The sequence below is a fragment of the Mytilus edulis genome, chromosome 2 (assembly GCF_963676685.1).
Source record: "Mytilus edulis chromosome 2, xbMytEdul2.2, whole genome shotgun sequence".
NCBI classification, from domain to species: domain Eukaryota; kingdom Metazoa; phylum Mollusca; class Bivalvia; order Mytilida; family Mytilidae; genus Mytilus; species Mytilus edulis.
Window position 1 is genome coordinate 95,815,231 of NC_092345.1, and position 12,722 is coordinate 95,827,952.

General features: G+C 33.3%; 1 protein-coding gene across 1 annotated transcript in view; it reads right to left on the reverse strand.

Annotated features, from left to right (window-relative positions):
* Positions 1 to 12,722, reverse strand: part of LOC139513556 (bifunctional 3'-5' exonuclease/ATP-dependent helicase WRN-like) — a 65,136-nt gene that overhangs the window by 15,032 nt on the left and 37,382 nt on the right. The window contains exons 18-26 of the mRNA XM_071302180.1: positions 12,118 to 12,220; positions 11,642 to 11,748; positions 8,737 to 8,768; positions 8,195 to 8,381; positions 6,992 to 7,148; positions 5,460 to 5,572; positions 4,511 to 4,667; positions 383 to 475; positions 8 to 170 (exon numbers count right to left, since the gene is read on the reverse strand). Coding sequence (XP_071158281.1) covers positions 8 to 170; positions 383 to 475; positions 4,511 to 4,667; positions 5,460 to 5,572; positions 6,992 to 7,148; positions 8,195 to 8,381; positions 8,737 to 8,768; positions 11,642 to 11,748; positions 12,118 to 12,220 — 1,112 coding nt within the window. The remainder of the gene's footprint in view (positions 1 to 7; positions 171 to 382; positions 476 to 4,510; positions 4,668 to 5,459; positions 5,573 to 6,991; positions 7,149 to 8,194; positions 8,382 to 8,736; positions 8,769 to 11,641; positions 11,749 to 12,117; positions 12,221 to 12,722) is intronic.

Here is a 12,722-nt window from a genome sequence, read left to right on the forward strand (position 1 = left end):
ATCATACCTGAATCTATAGGTGGATTGCGTATTGCCTCTGTGATGAGATTGACCATCTGTTTTGTGACTCCTAGTCGATTGATATCAGCCTCTAATCCTGCCTTCATAGCATCAGATATATGACTAACAACTGTTGTTGTCTTTAGACCTCTTAATGAAGCTACCTCTTCCTAAAAATAAAACAACCTTCAGGAAAAGGATAACAGTCATATGAACCATGCCAGAAAGACATGAATATCTTACAATGATTCCATATCCCTAAGTTAGTTTAGTGGATTCAATTTATACATTACATACTGATGCTAAGGTTATCAATCCTCTACCATAATAACTTAAAAGACAACTACATAGAAACACATGCACACAATAATGTTATACTTACAATAGATTTATAAGATCTCTGGAACATGACATAAGATAATCTACATGTTTCTGTTAATTTCCATATGAGGTCTGATGTGCTACAATCCCTATCCTGAAATGAAGCATATGAATCTTTATTAGTTGTTAGCTGAGTGAATAGATTACCATTTTATAATGTGTAAACTGATACTCAAATGATACTGTTCATCTCTCACAGAAGTCAAATACAAATGAAATATATAATATTCTTCTTTTGGTTCTCTCTTGATTGGTGAAAGAAAATACCCCTTGTGGGTCCTCTGATCATTGATTGATTGGTGAAAGAAAATACCCCTTGTGGGTCCTTTGATCATTGATTGATTGGTGAAAGAAAATACCCCTTGTGGGTCCTCTGATCATTGATTGATTGGTGAAAGAAAATACCCCTTGTGGGTCCTTTGATCATTGATTGATTGGTGAAAGAAAATACCCCTTGTGGGTCCTCTGATCATTGATTGATTGGTGAAATAAAATACCCCTTGTGGGTCCTTTGATCATTGATTGATTGGTGAAATAAAATACCCCTTGTGGGTCCTTTGATCATTGATTGATTGGTGAAAGAAAATACCCCTTGTGGGTCCTTTGATCATTGATTGATTGGTGAAATAAAATACCCCTTGTGGGTCCTTTGATCATTGATTGATTGGTGAAAGAAAATACCCCTTGTGGGTCCTTTGATCATTGATTGATTGGTGAAAGAAAATACCCCTTGTGGGTCCTTTGATCATTGATTGATTGGTGAAAGAAAATACCCCTTGTGGATTCTTTGATCATTGATTGATTGGTGAAAGAAAATACCCCTTGTGGATCCTCTGATCATTGATTGATTGGTGAAATAAAATACCCCTTGTGGGTCCTTTGATCATTGATTGATTGGTGAAAGAAAATACCCCTTGTGGATCCTTTGATCATTGATTGATTGGTGAAAGAAAATACCCCTTGTGGATCCTCTGATCATTGATTGATTGGTGAAAGAAAATTCCCCTTGTGGATCCTCTGATAATTGATTGATTGGTGAAAGAAAATACCCCTATGTGGATCCTCTGATCATTGATTGATTGATTGATGGTAACACCACTTTAAACTATCTATGCTACATTACAGTGACCAGTTTTTATTGCTGAGGAAGCCTGAAAAACTGGGAAAACCTGTGACCTATTAAAAAAAACTGGTAATCCTCGTCAATTAAGAAAGCTGATTGCACATATCACAAGCAGAGTTCAAAATCATAACCTCATTGGTTGATATCTTTGGCGGAAGTACATGTGATACATCCTCATTCTTTCAGTATCCAAGCTGTTGGAAGGTCGTGCTCCACGTGTTGTCGGCAAAGTAACTATATTCTTTAACTTTTACTTACATTTGCCTTGGTGGCAATATAGCCTTGGTGGCTTTAAGACCTTGGTGGTCATTTATATATGCCTAGGTGGCAATAGACCTAGGTGGTCATTTATATATGCCTTGGTGGCAATAGACCTAGGTGGTCATTTTTATATGCCTTGGTGGCAATAGACCTAGGTGGTCATTTTTATGATTTTTTACATTTGCCTTGATGGCAACAATGAATTAAAAATACTAGTCTTGGGGGCGTCAAGACCTTGGTGGTCATTTATATTCGCCTTGGCGGCTTCTTGATAGAACTAGATGGTAATGTTTGACCTTGGTGGCAAAATGTTTTTGGATTTAGACCTTGGGTAGTTATTATCAACCCAGGTGGTCAGATATTTGTTTAATATGCCGTGCGCCGGTTAAACGCGGGGCAAAGTGCTATCGCTATATAAAATATATGTGGAAGTGGGGGCTCTGGCCATTTTGGAAAATTGTACTTGAAAGGAGAATAATAAATTATTTATAGGGTAAATAGTTTCTTATGTTACTTTTGACTGTGTTGTGGACTTTTCATTTATTTTTACATCGTACATACTGATAGAAATGCTATTTAAAGACTTTATTAGAAAAGAATAGAATTATTGAGAAAGTGGAATAATTTAGTGTGACATGTCACTTGATATTCATGTTTTTATCGGAGTGATGTGTATTGAATTATAAGGTGTCTTCGTCGAGGTCCGCGTTCAGCGGTCTGTTTGATTGTACATAGAGTTGAATTGAACAGAATGTTTTTGTTTTCAGATGGTGTTACCTACAGATTTGACAGGGTGACGAATGAAGGAAAAGTAATATGACATTGCACGATGATTCATGTCAATGAGTTCGAACAACCTTTTTAAAAGGAAAGGATTTTTTCTAATCAGAATATGGTGAGAACACATTGCAATTGAAGTAATGTTTTGAATTCTGAAAATAGGAAAATAATGAATGGGGAAAATATTGATACTACACTAAATTATGTATGTCTGTGTTGAGAAAGGCAGAAGATGCCAATATGGCACGGTACTAAAAAAAAAAATTCATGATGTTTTCTATTGGATGTGTATTTAATTTCATTGATGTGTTGAAATATGTCACAAAAATCTTTTTGTCATGGGAGATTAAATAATGGTTGCAATATTTTTGTTTGGTTTGTTTTATCTAGATTAATAGATAAATATAATGTTGAATGATTTTGTATACTAGTACAAATATATACTTATATTTTATGTATGGTTAAATTTTTTAATTTAAATTTCTTTGTCTACAGTTCGAGGGACACTGATTCCCTAGTGGTTTTCCACGTGGATTGTAGGCAAAGGGATTTTTCCTTTTCAAAGTGTGACTAATGCTGTCAGTACAAATAAACAATTTGTTATTGGTTAATATATTTTCAGCAGACATGTGAAGAATCGAGTGGAAATACAATTGTCAATGTTCCTGATTATGAAGTAAAGAGTGTGTTTGATTCAACAACAGTAAAGAAAGAGACAAGCCAGCATAGTTTACACTTGGAGGTTAAGTCCCTTTGCTTACAAGCTTTCCACATGCTGAAGATGTTATTAGAATAATGACAATGTTCATTTTGATATGAGTTCATTGCCTTAACTCAACTTTTAAAAGTCCGTATGTGGTCCAATTCATGAGAATTTATTGAATTATGAACGATTTATAAAGAACTGTTTACATGCATCTTTAAATGTTTAGAAGTGTTTTCAATTAATTTTAAAAGGAATAATATTTAATAAAAGTGTTGAATTTGTTTTGAGTATTGGGAATACTATTCCTTAAGGGAAAGCCTTGCTAGTGGTGTATTTTGAGATTGGCCTGCAAATATGCTGTATGGACTATAGAGTTTTCTATGCCCATAACTTAACATGAACTGGATGCAAGATTATATCAATCACTGAGGATATGTGTATAACCTCATTGGTTGATATCTTTGGCGGAAGTACATGTGATACATCCTCATTCTTTCAATATCCAAGTGGTGGTTGGTTTAAGGGCTATGTTTGGTCAGGCAATACATATTGCCTATTGCCTGTTTGGGTTGATGAGGTTCTTGATAAGTTCCCCCCTCTCCCACCCATAAGTACCAAAATGTGGATATGTTTTTATATTTATATTTTAATATTGGTATTACATGTATGCATTTTGGGTTGATGAGCACGAGACAACATTAGAAAAACATAAGCATTACCATGGGATCATGTTGACAAAACAAACCTTCGCTTTATCGATTTTCAATGGAAAGGTCAATTAGGGCAAGTGTATTGGCATGTTTGTGTTTGCTTTTTCATTACAATGGTAAAAATAAGATTATATATCTCGGATGACAATAATGTTGATTATAATGCTTCATTTTATGAGCTCCAGAGTAGTTTTATAACTGAAAAACAACTGTGCACTATATCAAGTGAGCTCTTCTGCATTGCATTGTGCATGGTAGTCCACATTTTGGTTTCTGAAACGTTAAGATATTATCTTGTATTCGGTTCTTTCCTCTAGAGTTTTCTATGCCCATAACTTAACATGAACTGGATGCAAGATTATATCAATCACTGAGGATATGTGTACAATCTCAGTGTTGAAAGGCTAGTGATAACTGCAGTCAAATACTTAAGACTGTTTGAGTACCTAGTTTCTTGTGGGTCCAGAAGTTTAGTCAGAGTGGGGTTATGAACCATTATTATGTCAGTTTAAACTGTTACTATATTGATTTAATATATTAAACACCTACTGCATTATCTCCAAGTTCTAAATCAGGGAAGTCATCCAACTTAAGATCATGAACGTGACAGAAGTTCACAATTATACTGATAAAAATGTCACCAAACTTCTCCACTTTTGCTTCTGGGAAGTCTTCTAATTTTAACATATTCTTTTTAGTACTGGGCCTGAAATGAACAAGATTATGCCACATAAATCTACATCTACTAGCTGCTATCATATAATACACCTTATCGCTATTTGTCCGCCATTGCTGGAAATCACACAGGTTCCCGTAAAATTTTGACGTCATAAAACAAAATGTCTGACGCCACAATGGAAAAGTGATTGTTGTTGACGTCAAAAGTTCAAGCAGACGGGTCAGCCGGGAATAGCGATAAGGTGTATTGCTGATTTATCAAAAATAAATGGGACACTGATGATGCCCCAGCTTGCATATAACCTTATAAAGTGACATCACTCAGGAACTGTAAGAGTGATGCTACCCAAATTTGTACTTGATCTGAGTTTTATTGTAATAAGTATTGAGTATAAGTTTCATAACATTTGGTTGAGGCAAAATTCAGCAATTTTTCTATTTGTACAGGGACATAACTCTAGAAAAGTTAAAATGACACATTCCAAATTCAAACTTTATCTGTGTTTTGTGGAAATAAGCATTGTTTACATTTCAACATAAAATTTTATTGCAGCAAATTAAAGTTAGAGAATGGAAACTAATTTGTGATGTACAGATGTACAGACAGATAGACAGATGAACAAGGGTGAAACGTAATGCTCCCTCTGCAAAGAGAGGGGCATTTAAGGATATATTTAGAAAAAAAAACAAACAAAAAAACATTTACAGTAAGTTTTATTCCTCAGCTAAATTTTTACTTTATCTTTATTAGTACCAAGATTTATTACTAGCTTTTGAATGTGGAGTATAACTAATTCAACTGATATTTATTAATACAAACCTAATCTTAGTCATGTCCAGTAATACTTTATTACTAGCTATAGAATGTGGAGTATAACCAGTATCACTTGCTACTTCATTTCTCTTCTTTATTAACTCTCCATACAGATCATTCTATAAAACAAAATGTTAATAAATCTATAGAAGATATTATTTACTCCAGAATAAATACTGTTAATTCAGAAATTATTATTGTCAATAATATTACAGGGTGAGTATTGTAACAATTAGAACTCACATTTTTATATCAATTACATCTATATTTATACTGGCGTTCCTAAGAATGCAATATTAAATCTCATATTTTTGTCTTTTCTTAAAAAATCACAATGTAACAATTTCTAAATTTACAGTGTTCATTTAAGCAATTTTAATGCAAAAAAATGGAATTTGTTCACCAAAGGGTGATAATTTGGAGCTTTTTCAATGATAAAACCATTTTAAGGCATCTTGGGCCTAAATGAATTGATTTTTTTTATTGATTTTTGTACCATATTATAAAGTAACAACTCATAGTATGATAAATAAAATTTGTAATGCAAAAACAAATGTTTAAATTTTTGCTGATTTTTTTGTACCTGCGAGCCTCCTTATACCATATCATAAAGACCAGATTACTTTTTTATTTTCCTGTAATTTAACAACTCTTGGACTGACTACAGCCTCTGGTTTTGTACTTACCTGTAATTTAACAACTCTTGGACTGACTACAGCCACTGGTTTTGTACTTACCTGTAATTTAACAACTCTTGGACTGACTACAGCCACTGGTTTTGTACTTACCTGTAATTTAACAACTCTAGGACTGACTACAGCCACTGGTTTTGTACTTACCTGTAATTTAACTCTTGGGCTGACTACAACCACTGGTTTTGTACTTACCTGTAATTTAACAACTCTTGGGCTGACTACAGCCACTGGTTTTGTACTTACCTGTAATTTAACAACTCTTGGGCTGACTACAGCCTCTGGTTTTGTACTTACCTGTAATTTAACAACTCTTGGGCTGACTACAGCCACTGGTTTTGTACTTACCTGTAATTTAACAACTCTTGGACTGACTACAGGTTTTGTACTTACCTGTAATTTAACAACTCTTGGACTGACTACAGCCACTGGTTTTGTACTTGCCTGTAATTTAACAACTCTTGGACTGACTACAGCCACTGGTTTTGTACTTACCTGTAATTTAACAACTCTTGGGCTGACTACAACCACTGGTTTTGTACTTACCTGTAATTTAACAACTCTTGGGCTGACTACAGCCTCTGGTTTTGTACTTACCTGTAATTTAACAACTCTTGGGCTGAATACAGCCACTGGTTTTGTACTTACCTGTAATTTAACAACTCTTGGACTGACTACAGGTTTTGTACTTACCTGTAATTTAACAACTCTTGGACTGACTACAGCCACTGGTTTTGTACTTGCCTGTAATTTAACAACTCTTGGACTGACTACAGCCACTGGTTTTGTACTTACCTGTAATTTAACAACTCTTGGACTGACTACAGCCACTGGTTTTGTACTTACCTGTAATTTAACAACTCTTGGACTGACTACAGCCACTGGTTTTGGAGGTGAAGGTTTCTTTGCTGATTGATTTCCTGATGGATTGTAATAATAATTTGATGGAGTCCAGTTGGCTGCTGTGACTTTCTGTGGTGTTACATTCATCTGAGGTCTTGGACTGTAATAAAACGAACCAATAACTACCTTTTAAATTTTCAAATAGAACATTATTAACAAGCAAAAAACTGGCACTGCCAACTGATACTCGCTGTACATTATTTAGATAAAACTTTTATCTCAATGGTCCGAAAAACAAATATGCTTGTAAAGACAAATTAAATGAATATTGTTGACCACTTTTCACCTTTCCCAAATTTTACTTTTTAAATATTAGTGACCTTGGTCTAGCTTTAATAAAAGTAACCTTGACCTTTGATCTGTTGCCCCAAAATCAAAAGTCTTCATGTCCTTTCTTATTCTATTTGTATAAATTTCAATCTAATCAAAACAAAGGAATCTCATGTTACCATCAGGAAATCATTTTCAAAACCTTGAACTATTGACCCAAAGATTTCTTCTCCCTTACTATATATTTCATCTTCTGATCTATACAAAGCATAGGATACTTAAATACCACTTAGAAAAAAATAAAATAACAAAAATACTGAACTACGAGGAAAATTCAAAAGGAAAGTCCCTAATCAAATGGCAAAATCAAATGGTAAAACACATCAAACGAATACAACAACTGTCATATTAACCATTAGTTTCATACAGAGGGAAAGATATAAGTTGTAGATGGTATTACGGATGGACAGACAAAGTAATTACTATATGCTCTTGCAATTTTTTCAAGGATATAACAAATATGTCATTCATTTAGTAAACAACTCACAATTCAGCAAATATATAGTTATAAAAGATTTGCTAGTTATGTTTATATTAAAACTAAACTTTAATGCAGTAAATGGCCTTAAAATAAAAACAATGTGTCTTCATCAGAAAATATAGATATGAGGATCATTAGTTACATAGTCATTTACTGACCGGGTACAGAATTTACCCTGGTCAGTTGGTTTAATAACTGGTGAGGCGAAGCCGAGTTATGGTTGACAGGTTATTGCTAAAACAGTGACCAGGTATAAGAAATACATGGTATTCACGTGGTGCTAATAAAGGACAGGGATTGGTTGATTTCTTAAGAGGTGGGGTAATGAGACTTACAGTATTTGCACTGTTACTCTAGGTCTGTTATCAGCAGCCACCATGTCTGTCATGGGAACAATTTTCAGTGAATTTTTTGAAGGATCTCTCATCCACATGTCACCTTTAGATGACAAATGTACAGTAGCTCCAAATCCACCCTGTACAGCTTCCTCCTCTAAATAACCTTCATAAATTAGTGCTTTACCTGTAAATACCATAACAGAAATACATGTAGTGAGAAATAGGTATCACAATTTTCTGACACTTAGGTTATCAATGAAAAACAATCTGATAAATCATTTATCTTGCAAAAAGATAATGGTCTCACTAAATCAAAAATAGTCCCTATATAATGGACCTTCACACACCATCATATCAAAAGTATAAACTGCCCTATAAATATATACCTTCACTGGTCATTCAGACATTTTTCATTATTTTATTCGCTGCTGGCAAGTAAAAAAAATCTTGTTCTAAAATTAAATTTTGTACAAATAAAATGTACAATCCATTTCACAAATAATTTATCTATATTTATATTGTTTTACTCAAACACTTACCAAAGGCTTTCCACCAATTTATTTTTCTATACCTTAAAAAAAAAAAAGAGTTAAATTCAAACAGATATATGAGAGAAATTTAATGCTTGTAGCAACATGTCACGAATAATTTCTCATAAATCAAGAATGTATCCATAGTACACAAACAGACACACAGACGAGAAAACATAATGCACATAAATGGGCATAATAAATGGTGCATAAAAATATTTTTCAATCTAGTTTAAAAACTCATTCATTCATAGGCATAGTGTTTGTTCTTATTTTTCAAAAAATATGTATTGTATTTTTTCTCTTGAAAGGGATTGATAAATAATGATGCATTGTTTTTATGGATCAAACACATGACTAATAGGCCTTGAGGTTGGAAAGCCACTATCAGACTGCCAAAGCAGTTCAAACTGTTAAAGATTGATATCTTATATTGCCTATCCTGAATGTTAGTGTTTTTGATGATTATTACTTATTACCTTAAAAAAATGTAGCAAACGCCCAAGAATAATCAATACAAAGCCATAAAAAACAAGAGGCTCTCAAGAGCCTGAATCGCTCACCTTAATTCTTTTGGTTAAATCTCTCATCAATGATTATTTTGGCTTTTCAATTTATTTAAATGTTTTTTGGATCGTCCTATTTTCTTCAAAAGCCAAAAAAAATAATCATTTTCTCCTATGTTCTATTTTAGCCATAGGAGCTATACAAGGAAATAAAATATAAAATTTATACTAGATACTCTGAAACTCATTTAGCCTAAGTTTGGCTGAAATTGATACAGCAGTTTCAAAGGAGAAGATTTTTTAAAGTAAGTCAACATGATGAACAAATTGTGAAAAAAGTCTTTAAAGGGCAATAAGTCCTTAAGGGGTCAATTGACTATTTTGGTCAAATTGACTTAATTGAAGATCTTACTTTGCTGAACATTATTCCTGTTTACAGTTTATCTCTATCTATAATAATATTCAAGATAATAACCAAAAACAGCAAAATTTCCTTAAAATTACCAATTAAGGGGCAGCAACCCAACAAAGGGTTGTCTGATTCATCTGAAAATTTCAGGGCAGATAGATCTTGACCTGATAAACACTTTTACCCCATGTCAGATTTGCTCTAAATGCTTTGGTTTTTGAGTTATAAGCCAAAAACTGCATTTGACCCCTATGTTCTATTTTTAGCAATGGCGACCATGTTTGTTGATAGATCACAACTTCGGATACAATTTACAAACTAGATACCCTAAGGAACATTCAGTTAAAGTTTGGAAGTATTTGGCCCAGTAGTTTCAGAGGAGAAGATTTTTGTAAAAGATTGCTAAGATTTACGAAAAATGGTTAAAAATTGACTATAAAGGGCAATAACTCCTAAAGGGGTCAACTGACCATTTCCGTCATGTTGACTTATTTGTAAATCTTACTTTGCTGAACATTATTCCTGTTTACAGTTTATCTCTATCTATAATAATATTCAAGATAATAACCAAAAACAGCAAAATTTCCTTAAAATTACCAATTCAGGGGCAGCAACCCAACAACGGGTTGTCTGATTCATCTGAAAATTTCAGGGCAGATAGATCTTGACCTGATAAACAATATTACCCCATGTCAGATTTGCTCTAAATGCTTTGGTTTTTGAGTTATAAGCCAAAAAATGCATTTGACACCTATGTTCTATTTTTAGCAATGGCGACCATGTTTGTTGATAGATCATAACTTCGGATACAATTTACAAACTAGATACCTTAAGGAACACTCAATTAAAGTTTGGAAGTATTTGGCCCAGTAGTTTCAGAGGAGAAGATTTTTGTAAAAGATTACTAAGATTTACGAAAAATGGTTAAAAATTGACTATAAAGGGCAATAACTCCTAAAGGGATCAACTGACCATTTCCGTCATGTTGACTTATTTGTAAATCTTACTTTGCTGAACATTATTCCTGTTTACAGTTTATCTCTATCTATAATAATATTCAAGATAATAACCAAAAACAGCAAAATTTCCTTAAAATTACCAATTCAGGGGCAGCAACCCAACAACGGGTTGTCTGATTCATCTGAAAATTTCAGGGCAGATAGATCTTGACCTGATAAACACTTTTACCCCATGTCAGATTTGCTCTAAATGCTTTGGTTTTTGAGTTATAAGCCAAAAACTGCATTTGACCCCTATGTTCTATTTTTAGCAATGGCGACCATGTTTGTTGATAGATCAAAACTTCGGATACAATTTATAAATTAGATACCCTAAGGAACATTCAGTTAAAGTTTGAAAGTATTTGGCCCAGTAGTTTCAGAGGAGAAGATTCTTGAAATAATTTACGACGACGACAGACGACGACAGACGACGACGGACGCCAAGTGATGGCATAAGCTCACTTGTCCCTTCGGGACAGGTGAGCTAAAAATTGTGTACTGTGTAATCAGTTTTAATCATGATACCAAATTTCTGGATTCCAGGCATAACTCTAAATCACAAATTTCAATGCTTAACTAGGGACTATTTTAATTTCCTTTAATGCTTGAATGCAGACTTTGCGAAAGCCAATAAATCCAAAAAACAATATTTTTTCCTCAATCAAAGAACATATTAAGTATTCATATCAAGAATATGTCCATAGTACACAGATGTCCAACTTGCGCTATCATTTTCTGTGTTCAGTGGACCTTGAAATTGGAGTCAAAACTCAAATTAGGCAGTAAAAGTAGAAAGATCATATTATTGGGAACATGTGTACTAAGTTTCAAGTTAATTAAAAAAAACTTTAACTGAAGTGGGACAGATAGAGTAAGACAGACAGACAAATAGACAGACGAACAGAGGCACAGACCGAAAAACATAATGCCCATAAATATTGGCCATAGAAATAATGAATCAACAGTATATTGTTCAACTAATATTTATTTATACTTACTTTCCAGAACCAAAAAGTGGATGCTTGAAAAATCTGGATACTTTTTGTGTATTGGATCCCATGAGGAACTGTACAGGGGTTGTTAAACCATATCTACCCCCTAATACCTGTAGTGACACTATATGTGGTTAATATCTTACACTATATTTCAAAGTTTCAACATCTTTCATTTTTTTCAAACCATTAAATATACAAACATTCTAACATTTATCTATTAATGGAGCAAGTCTCTTGAAATAGAATTAACCACACAACATATAAATGTACACTTTACTTTATCTAAAGAGATGGTTGAATCCCCATAATTGTACTGGCATTGTAAAGATCATTCAACTCAATAGAAATGATTTCCTCAACAAAGCAGCAAGCATAAAGTATAGAAACATACCTCTACCACAGAAAAGAGCTCTTTAGCTTCCTTGCTATAATCTACTGGACCATCTATGTCTGATATATCTTAAAGTATAGAAACATACCTCTATCACAGAAAAGAGCTCTTTAGCTTCCTTGCTATAATCTACTGGACCATCTATGTCTGGTATATCTTGACTCATACTGGAATTCTTATTTCTCTCACTTCTAAAAAATTATGAACAGAACATTTAACTCTCTTTGGAGTCAATTCCTGAATAAAATTGCAAATCGTGTTTTTGAAAATAAATGGACTTCCAAGGTCCACTTTACGTGGTCATTTATAAACACTTTCATAATAGTGAGATCATTTTCTTCTTATCTTATCAACATCATCTGAAAAATGCTGTTTAAAAGCTGATTTCTATAAAAAAAAAAAAAAATTAAAAAAAAGTTACCTATGAGGGTAGGAATGTCGTTTACAGTCAGGCCTCAAATGGTAATTTCAGCTACTGTTAGCTTCAAATTGGTTGCAATATTACCTTGATTCGTCGAAATATATACTGGTTTGTCAAAAGTCTCAAATAATAATAGTTACAGTTATTTTTGGGAAAAATTTAACGTGATTTGTCAAAATCAGTTGATTTTTTTTTATTGTCTATAAGAAAGTGTACATTTTATTGTAATGCACCAAAAATTACAGTTAATGTCATTTAGCAAGAATTTTTAC